The 10960-nt window shown below is 35.9% G+C and overlaps 1 protein-coding gene across 1 annotated transcript; it reads right to left on the bottom strand.

Annotated features, from left to right (window-relative positions):
• Window positions 1–5717: 5717 nt before the first annotated feature.
• On the bottom strand, window positions 5718–10695 carry LOC123890923 (PWWP domain-containing protein 1-like). Its single transcript, XM_045940672.1, has 2 exons — window positions 9511–10695; window positions 5718–8567 (listed from the first exon to the last, which is right to left on the bottom strand). Exons 1-2 carry the CDS (start codon window positions 10445–10447, stop codon window positions 6187–6189), a joined length of 3318 nt encoding a protein of 1105 aa, XP_045796628.1. The 5' UTR covers window positions 10448–10695; the 3' UTR covers window positions 5718–6186.
• Between the last annotated feature and the right edge of the window lie 265 nt (window positions 10696–10960).

The following is a 10960-nucleotide window of genomic DNA, read 5'->3' as shown; positions in this document are numbered from 1 at the left end:
AATTTTTAGGCACTACCGGAGAAAAAAATTCATTGAAATTTAGTTAAACAACAAACAATATATTAATATATATATATATATATATATATATCTGTGTGTGTGTGTGCGCGCGTGCGCGTGCGTGCGCGCGTGCGTGCGCGCATGCGTGGGATTTACTAATACAACATGTATATCCATAAAAAAAAATAATCTATAATCTATAAAATTTCTATTAAAAAATAAAACCAAACTATATAAAAAATTCACAATTTCTGTTCGAATAAAAAAAATACTATAACTGTTAAATCATGCATATCATTATTGTTAGAGTCTTCACAAGATCCTACCTTGAACCAAAATATATATAGAATACAAAATTATAGTAACGTACACTTTATTTTGATAAGCTAATTCAATTAGTTTATAACTTATTAATTTTTATTCCAATTTAACCCATATTATCTTACTTCAAAAAATTAAATATTAATTATGTCATTTCATATTTATATTTCAGTTTAATCGATAATTTTACCCAATATTACAAACTCAATTAGTTATTCATTTTTTTACCAAACAATGTTAAAGTTAATTATTATAAAATTAAACTATATAAATTAAAATAATACTTTACGTATAATGCAAGACTTGAAATCATCAATAATAGACTACGAACTAATATTTGCACTAGTACTTAAACTAATATGTACGAGGGACTTACAGTATCAATAATAAGCTCTAAACTAATATTTATATTAATACTTGTACGAATATGTATATAAAATGACTTAAAATCATTTATAAAATATATATTTATTTTTTATAGGAAACAAATTGGCTAGGCTGGTGTGGCTATAGCCACACCAAGCCTTGAAGAGCTCCGCCCCTGATAGAGACCCAATTGGCAGACAAAAATGAACAAGAAAAGAAGAGCAAAAATGATGATGATGATGATGATAAAAGTGAGGAACCTATAATTGTTCGTGGAGTTTAATCTAATTATTATTAATTATGTTATAATTGTTTCGTGAGCACTATACTATACTATGGCCACGTCATTTCGTGTACAGGCAAAATTTACTCTCCTTTATTTTGAACGAAACTTAACAACACTAATTACACTTTAACATTGTTGGTATACCGATTGCTTGTCGAATTTTTTTAGTTTTCACACTTAAGCTAAATGCTCAATAGACGGTTGCCTCTGTTCCATTAATTCTTTACATTGATATGAATTATAATTGGCTTTGTTGTTGCATTTGTTGTGCTTAACATATTATTTCCTGAGAAATGCTATGTGGTGCGAAGGAATATAAGCACGACTGTATACGGATACACGTGGCAGTGGTTTTATAGTTTTTATTAAAAAAAAAAAAGTAAAACATGACTAAACACAAATTGTAATCCAACGGCAATTGTTCATTCGTCGTTTTTCGTCATCTATGCTCTCGTACCATTTAGCTTTTTCCTTATTTCCTACTCCGACTAGACAAGCATGCAACTTAGATTGAATGGAGTAAGCAGCAGGTGTGGAAAAAAGGTGTTAATTTGTTGACACCAACTAAAAGCAATAGAATTCGATCATGGTTTTATGTTGCGGTCACGGATGTTATTGCTAATATGTGCATGTAGTTGTTGCAACGTGAAATAATTTTAAATTTTCACAAGACTCTTAAGGTTGTAGCATCATGTCATGCACTACGTTATTTACCTATCATATTAAAGTCAATTTTACTCTATAAATACTGATTAAGTGGTGCTTGAAATACACTAGTGAGATATATTGTTGCAAGTTGGTTTTGGTGTCTATTTAGTTTTCTTTGGCTACATGCCATGTATGGTAGCTTTGTTTGTAGTGTGTTAATTAACATATAATTATCGAAATAAGAAAATAAAAAACATCAAACTTAATATGAGATGGACGGTGTAACTTTGTAAGTAACATATATATATATGCAAGTTGTTGTGAAAACAATTCTTCCACGACTTCAATTTTGTACACTAATTACGACTTCAATTAGTGTTGTTAAGTGCAATCGTGTACAGGCAAAATTTACTCTCCTCAAGTTCTTCCTAATAAAATGTTTTACTTTCTCAGGAGGATCGTTTTTGGAAACAAAGAGCCAAAACTTTCTGGTACAAGGATGGAGATTTAAACACCAAATTTTTCCATGCAGCTGCTTTTACAAGAAAGAAGGTGAATCGAATTGAAGTCTTGACCGATAATAACAATGTTGAGTGCCGATCTCAGGAAGGCATGGTTGCTATTGCTAGAGAGTATTTTTTAAATCTGTTTCAGAAGCAAAACAGTGCACGTGATGAAGTTCTTAATGCTATCACACCTTCGATAACAGTTGAGGACAACAACCAACTTTCAGCGCCTTTCATGTTTGAAGAGTTTCGTGAAGTAATTTTTTTCATGGAAGCCGACAAGTGTCCAGGTCCGGACGGTTTCAATCCGGGTTTTTATCAACAGTTTTGGGATATTTGTGGTCAAGAAGTCTTTAGTGCTGGTTGTTCTTGGCTTAATTCCGGTGTTTTTCCTCCTAACTTGAATTCTACTAACATCGCTTTAATTCCTAAAGGTGATGTTCAAACCACTATGAAGGATTGGAGACCAATTGCTTTGTGTAACGTTCTCTATAAAGTGGTAGCTAAAGTTCTTGCTAACAGATTAAAAGGTGTGCTTAATAAATGTATTTCTGATAATCAATCTGCTTTTGTTCCTGGAAGATCAATTCTCGATAATGCTATGGCTGCAATTGAATTAGTGCATTATATGAAAGCAAAGACTAGAGGCAAGCAAGGAGATGTTGCTCTTAAACTTGATATTAGTAAAGCATATGACAGGATAGATTGGGATTATCTCAAAGATGTTATGAAAACTATGGGTTTCTCTCAAAATTGGATATCTTGGATTATGCTTTGTGTTGAGACAGTTGATTACTCAGTGATCCTCAATGGCAACACAGTTGGACCTATCATCCCGGGCAGAGGCTTACGGCAAGGGGACCCTCTGTCCCCCTATCTGTTTATTATTTGTGCCGAAGGTTTGTCGGCACTTATTAGAAAAGCAGAATGCCAAGGTGATATCCACGGGGTTAAAATTTGCAGAAATGCCCCCATTATTTCACATCTTCTTTTTGCAGATGATTGTTTCCTTTTCTTTCGAGCTTCTGACAGTGAAGCTGTAATCATGAAGAATATTCTCTCTACTTACGAAGCTGCATCAGGCCAAACAATTAACCTGCAAAAATCTGAAATTTATTGTAGCAGGAATGTCTCTCCGGCCATTCAAAACTCTGTCTCTAATATTCTAGGGGTGCAGCAGGTTCTTGGTACTGGAAAATACCTCGGATTGCCTTCTATGGTTGGGAGAAGTAGAAAAGCAACTTTCAGGTTTATTAAAGATCGAATTTGGAAAAAAATAAATTCTTGGAGCAGCAGATGTCTCTCTCAAGCAGGACGAGAAATTATGATTAAATTGGTTCTTCAATCTATACCTTCATACATCATGAGTATTTTTTTGATTCCGTCCTCTCTTTGCGACGAAATTGAAAAGATGATGAATTCATTTTGGTGGGGTCATAACAAAGAACAGTCTAAAGGAATCCATTGGCTCTCTTGGGAGAGGTTAGCTATGCACAAAAATGCGGGTGGCTTGGGTTTTAAGAGTATTCAAGCTTTTAATTATGCGATGCTTGGTAAGCAGGCCTGGAAGTTACAAGCTAATCCGGGTAATTTAATCACTAGATTATTCAAAGCTAAATATTTTCCTAGAAGCGATTTCCTTGGCTCAAGCATTGGGCACAACCCAAGTTACGTGTGGCGAAGCATTTGGAGTGCAAAATTTATTGTTCGTGGTGGCTATAAGTGGAGTATTGGAACGGGTTATGATATACCGGTTTGGGATAATAGATGGGTGTCTGATGGTTCAGTTTTTACAAGACCCTTGCAACTGGATCCAATGTTAAGCTATTTGAATGTATCTGACTTGTTAATGGCAAATGCAAAAAAGTGGAATATGCCTCTTATTTGCTCTATTTTTGATAACAGTAGTGCAACAAAAATTTTGCAAACTCCTTTATTAGAGTCGGTTGTTGAAGATAAATTGATTTGGAGACTTGAGAAAAATGGACACTACTCTGTTAAGAGTGCATATCGTTACTGCATCAATGAAGCAATTGACACAACTGGTTTGCAAATCCCGGGTCAATGGAATAAAATTTGGAGAGCTGAAGTTCCGCCAAAAATTAAGAATTTTATTTGGCGATTATGTCGAAATTGTATTCCGACTCGTGCTCGCCTTATTCAAAAAGGCGTTAACTGTCCTGATATTTGTGCTCTCTGTGAAAATGAACAGGAAAATAATTTACACATATTCCTCTTGTGTAACAATGCAAAGGAAATTTGGAAAAGTGTTGGATGGTGGAATACTTTGCAAACTCACTTGCAGCATAATAATATTGCAGACATTATCTTCTCTGTGTTACAGGTTTTCAATTCAGATCAAGTGTCACTTTTCATGGTTTTGTTATGGAGTATTTGGCAACAAAGAAATGACAAGGTTTGGAGAGACAAGGTTGAACCGTTTCAACATGTACGTGCACGTGCTATCAACTTGCTTACAGATTGGAAAGGTGCGCAGAATCACAAGAACTTGCACTCCCAGCAACGACAACATAATACTGCAATTTGTTGGTCAAAACCTCCAACTGGTCGGTACAAATGCAATATAGATGCATCATTTTCCAAACACCAGAACAAAGTTGGAATAGGTATGTGCATCCGAGATGATCAAGGAAGATTTGTTTTGGCCAAAACAGAATGGCTATCGCCCATTACTGATGTCGATATAGGAGAAGCTCTTGGCTTACTCAGTGCTCTCAATTGGGTCCATGACTTGCAGCTGGAAAATGTTGATTTTGAACTTGATTCAAGAAATGTTGTCACTAGTTTCCATAGTAAGCATCCTAACACGTCTGAGCTCGGAGATATTATTAAGGATTGCGTACGTGTCTATAACACTTATTTTAGAAACTCTCGTATCGAGTTTATTAGGAGACAAGCCAATGAGGTTGCTCATGCCTTAGCAAGGGTGGCCACATCTCTAGCTAGTTTCCACCTCTTTATTGATGTACCCATATGTATTTGTAACATAGTTAATAATGAAATGCTATAAGTCTTTTTCCTTCAAAAAAAAAAAAACTATGGATCACAATAAATTGTTTGGAAGAATTCAAATTCAATTTTCTTTTTGGTACAATTCAAATTCAATTTTTAATATAAGTAATTCTTAGTCAAATTTTACTTATTTCGTAATTGAACTCTAAATTACTAAATTTCTTTCTCCTGATAATTAAATATTAAAAAAAAAAAACACGAGTCATGAAGAAGGAACATCACATCTTCAAAAACATTACTACCATCTAGTTTTTCTTACTAAAATATCATTTGGTTACTAAAAATTACAATAAATTTTATTTTCAAGAATTATAAATTTGCAACATAGTTAAAATGTTAAGAATGATTTAAAAAATAAATAAAAGTAAATAAAATACACGATACTTGATGGAATACTAAAATCATTCGTGTTCTTTTGAAAATATAAAACTTACGCCATTTATTATAAGAATAAATAAAAAACAGAAAATGTGGATTTATAGTTTTTTTTTTTTTTTAAAAAATAATAATTATGAAGAGGTACAAACTACGTTTTAAAAACTATACTACCAAATATAAAAATATTAAAGTCTCAATCTCATTTTCTCGAAAACTTTGCAATCTTACTAACATTGCCAACATCTAGAAGCAATGTCATCGACACACATAGACTAGGCAAGTACATAATTATATTTGTGAATCATCGGAGTACTCCCTCCCCAAAACAAAGTGCTTTAAATAAATAAGAACAGCGAAAAAAAGGAAAAGTAGCTAGCTAGCTAACAACAATAATATGCCACTGTCAATTCAACAACGAGTGAGAGTGGATTTACATTTTGGAGCCAAAAAACTACAACTTAACACCACCATCGTTTGGTTCATTACTTGTGCGTGCGTGCACCCTCTTCACAAATGCATTTCCAGAGCATTCATTAGTTGTGCGTGCGTGCGTGCCCTCTTCACAAATGCATTTCCGAGCAAAACTTCCAACTCGCAAATTCTTGTTTAGAATAGGATTTATGATGTAACGAGTTTTGTGCACATTTGTCAAAGTGGATGGTATGGCACATAGCCTAAAATACCCGTCAAGTTAGTCACAACATCACTGCACCTCGTTAAAAGTGTTATCATTTGATGTGATATATCAACCGAGGTTGCGGTGGCCGCGGCTGACGCAGTTGTTGTGTTAATAAAATTGGGGTTGTTTCTAGATGCCATTGCCAATTCAGAATTACGCAAATTATGTTGTGGGGTTTTTAAAAACTGAGGAGTGGGCAACAGTGGTGGTTGTGAAGAAGTAGTAGTAGAGACCTTTTGAATGTTCTTACTAATAAAATCCATTGCAATAGGTGCACCGGCATCGGATAAATTAGCATTGTTGTTTTTATTACCCACTATTAGTGGCTCCCCCCTACTACTTTCTTCCCCAACTAACATGAATTTTACACGTGGGTTTCCTTTACTACTACTTCCATTACCAGTACCCTGACCTGACTCATCGCCGTTGGATTTCTTCAAGCAGGATTTCAGCTGGACCGTTGGCAGTGGAAGAAGAGGTTTCTGTGACGAAGCTGGTGTCTGTTGCTGAACTACTGCTGGATCCTTCACACGAGGCGTTTCATTGGCTCCATCATCTCCCCTAACCTTAGTAGCTTCAGATGCTTCAGATGCAGAATCCCCAAATTCCCGGAGGAAGCACCTCACACCCGTGCTGCCAAATAAGGATGGGTTTGCTGCAGAAAATCTATATGCAGCTTGCGCATCAGCCTTGTATAAGAAAACAACACGGCAAGTTGATGACTTCCAAAATATACGGAATCCCGATTGATCCATTGGTCCAAAGCGAGCAAACCTTGCCTTCAACTCTGCCACAGATGGAAGTGATGTTTGGGGAGGAAACTTGATCACCAATGTGGTGGGCTGGACTGTCTTAGATGGACGATCCACTTTCTTTGCCGAGTCTGGTCTCATCAACTTGGATGGAGCCTGGGAAACAGGTTCTCTTCCATCTTCTCGCCGAGCTTCAGAAGTTTTCTGACTGGAAGCTGCCTTATCTTCTCTCCGAGTTTCAGAAGTTTTCTGATTGGCAGCTGTCTTATCAGCAGCTAGAGCTTTTATATCCTTGATTTTTTTCAACCTCTTTGCAGCAATATCTTCTTGGCGATCAGAGGGCCCCCTTTTCCGACCAGCTTTTGCAGGATCATCAGGCCGAACATGTTTTACAGGTTTTACAAGTGGTGAAGCTCTTACATGATCCTCAAGATTGTCAGATATCCTGACATCAGGAGATTTGGCAACACGAACTTCTTGAGCTTCATTCTCTCTTGGTGGAGATGACGCTAAGCTTTTTTGGTATACAAGAGATCTAAACCGCAAGAAGAACTGGCGAGCAGCTACAGGGATCTTTCTTTCAATGCCATGGAAAGGATTCAAAGCAAGAGCTTGCAAATCACCCAAAAGTTGTGGCACTTCAAGATTAACATCACCTAAGGTATCCACGTGCAGCAAATTACGGGCACTAAAATCAACCTGCATTTGTTCTGATTGAATACCCTCTCTAGGAGGCAAAGGTTTCCCTGTTAAATTTCCTGAATGGTGTACAGATTTTCCAGAAGTAAAATGCTTCTCCAGATGGTCTGACGTTGGCTGTAAGTTTAGATTCTTTTTCCTTTTTTTCTTTCTCTCCTCAATAACAGAAGCTTTTGAGTTCAAGTCATCTGCAGGTCGCTTAAGACCTTTTATCTTCTTCACTGCACTAATTTTACGATGCTTTGCTTCAACCGGCGAATTATTTTCACTCTTAACTTGATGTGTGTCATTTCCTCCATCAGCAACAGTCGGAAGTCCTTGCTCTGATTGCTTAAAATCTTCACATGGTTCCAACAGTTTTGCAGTCCTGTCATGTTTAGCATTCACATGAACTTTGCTCTCCAGATCAGTGCTTTGTAATGGCAACTCCCCAGACAAATCAGACCTGGCCATGTTTTTACTTGAAATAGTATCCTGTTCCAAGCTATGGGCCATTTCTTCAGAGGAGGCAATCTTCCCCGTTTCAAGATGGGGCTTTGCATCAAAGGAAATGGCCTGGGGTGCAAGACTGCTGTTTTCCGCTTGAACCTGGCCTATTGGAGCTTCTTTGGCATCTGATGTTGAAGTTGCACCATCATGACTAACAAACCTCGAGTCTGCATGATTTTCTAGACTACGAGGTATCACAGGCAAAGGTGGAGCTCTATTCTGAAATACATAGTGCCCAGCCGCATCTGGTATCGCCTCCTTTTTTGTTAACTGGGAAGAGTAGCCTGCATCATCTCTCCGTTTAAAAAGGTACCTATCCTTTTTTGAATTCTCCTTAAACTTAGCAGATTTTGTACCACTTTTCCCACCACCCAAAGTTTCTGCTATCACCAACGGACCACTCAAAGGAGCTGAATACAAAAAAAGGGGGAAAAAGGTAGCATTAACATAAGAAGCTGCTTTTGAGTAGATTGAGAAACAATAAGATTTTTATTCATTCATAAAAGGTTAACATATCTAAAAAAATGAGGGAGATTAATTGTAAGAGCTTAAAATGTTAACTTATACTTAAGGTTAAATTAACATAAGGTTATAAAATGCAAATTGACAGCTTATTGTCTGTCGTCTTCTCATCAATAGGGGATACTTCACTTTTTCCCCAACACATACTTAAAAGACTTGTCTTTATATTGTATGCCATTCATGCACCTCAATTTCCATTCTAACCAAACCAATTTTTCCCCCTCGTGATGGTGGCTATATTGAACTATTAATGGTACTGATCATAATTCATAAAAATCACAATGATTCAAAATTTTATGATTTTATCATATTATAATATTGACTCAATCAATCTCCAGATTATCAACCACAAAATTTTAAAACAAAACAAAATTTACAGAGTCAAAGAATGTCCAAACTCCAAACACTTGTATTTTAACTTCAGATCTAGCTTAAATATCTAAGGGCAGGTATTAAGTCATAATATTTTTTTATATTTTTAATTACTCAGCGATTTTATATAGATCTACGAAGATTTAGTCATCAATTAAATTTCCGAAATTATCACAAACAACTCAAAGATGAAGTTACTGAAATACAATTACAATACAATTACAATCCAGCCGTCAGGTGAACAAGTCGCATATAGGGAAATGTCTCCACTAGTAAATAAACATAACAAAAAGTATAATATTTGCATTGCATCAATCTATTTTCCATTCGTTCCTACTATACATCATTCTACCACAAAAAGAAGCATTTAAATACCAACAGTTAATTGTCCAATAAAACCCTAACAAAAAACTACATAATTCAGCACTTCCACAAGGAAATTGGAGAAGGGTAATATACCTTTAGGAGGCTGTCTCGGAGATTGACTGTGGGGCACATTCTGAGGCCGAGAAGGACGCGGCCGCTGCACTCCAAAAGCCTGAGCATAAGTCTCATCATATTGCTCAAACACCGCTTTCCGATAAGCACAAACAGTAGCTTTATTCTCAACAAAATCAATACTTCCATGATCCCCATCAAGAGGAGCAAAAGCCAATTCTCTAACAAAATCAAGAGTTTCAATTGGATTAAAACTATCTCTAGCTTTCTTAATCTGACTATCAGAATAAAACCCACCAGGCTCATAATCCATCACATCAACAGAATAATAACCTGGAACTTTCGTCGAACGAAAATTATTAGGGTTTCTACACTTACAAGCCAATCCAAGACCACGCCTTCTACTAGCTTCATCAACAGCTTCTTCAACTGCTTTCACAAATGTTCTAGAAAACGTCTGCTGAGATTTCTCCGCGAAATTCGCTTCGAAAGGTATAAGCTCAGCCGGTTCAAACCAACCATAACTACTATCACCAAAAAACGCCACCAAAACATGACCTTCTGTCCTCGCTCGACGAACCGAAGGAGATGCAAATGCTTCATTATATATATGCCCTGGCCACCATGGATGAGATTTCACTTTTCCCCAAACCAAATCACCAACTTCAAAACCATAACCTAGATCCGTATCTACTTCGATATTTCTCTCTGAAGCTACATACTCGTCGAATTCAATTAACAACGATTTGCTATCGGAACCGGAAAATTTATCCGTATCGTGTTTTTTATCTGTTCTTTCATTTTCAGATTCAGAACGATCGACGGTGGAATTATCGTCGGAAGAAACCCTAACCCTAAACTCTTCGGAAGGTTCGTTTTGGGAGTTTTCATTTTGCGAAACCCTAGCTTGGTTGGGAGAGTTGTCGTGTTGTGATTGGAATTGAGGAGCGTCGCTCATCACTGGTGGAATTTGAAGGAAATGGAAAAATTATGAAACCCTAATAAGAGAGAAGAAGAAGAAGAAGTGAAGAAGAACAAAAATTATGAAACTCGTTGCGACGAAGAAAGAAGACACGAGAGATGCGTTTTTTTTGAAGTACAACAAACAAACGCACCCGATTGTGTGTTGCGTTTAATTTTCTTCTTTGAACTTTGATGATTATATGTTTTTCATTTTATTTTGGATTTGGAGGGGTGGTAAAGATTAAAATGATTAAGGGCATGTTTGTTTGAGATTTAAAGAAAATGATTTTTTTTAAAAAAATTATTTTCAAGAAAACTATTTTTTTGTAGAGATTTTTAAAAAAATCTAAAGTTATTTAATGTTTGTTTACTATCATTAAAATCTATTTTTTTAAGATACTAGTGAGAGATGATGAATGATAAAAAAATGGATTTTGATAAAAGCTATTGAAAATAGATTCTCATTTTGATAAAAAAAATAATTTTTTTACTAAAATGATTTTTGAAA

The sequence above is a fragment of the Trifolium pratense genome, linkage group LG6 (genome assembly GCF_020283565.1).
Source record: "Trifolium pratense cultivar HEN17-A07 linkage group LG6, ARS_RC_1.1, whole genome shotgun sequence".
In the NCBI taxonomy this organism is placed as follows: domain Eukaryota; kingdom Viridiplantae; phylum Streptophyta; class Magnoliopsida; order Fabales; family Fabaceae; genus Trifolium; species Trifolium pratense.
The sequence above is the reverse complement of the archived record's forward strand: the minus strand, read 5'-3'. Positions and strand labels throughout refer to the sequence as shown.

Excerpts from the sequence above, each read along its gene's own strand:
- LOC123890923 (XM_045940672.1), bottom strand. The coding sequence starts at position 10,447 with ATGAGCGACGCTCCTCAATTCCAATCACAACACGACAACTCTCCCAAC. Across the intron at positions 8,568-9,510 it reads TCCGAGACAGCCTCCTAAAG|CTCCTTTGAGTGGTCCGTTG; the intron begins GTATATTACCCT and ends TTTTGTATTCAG.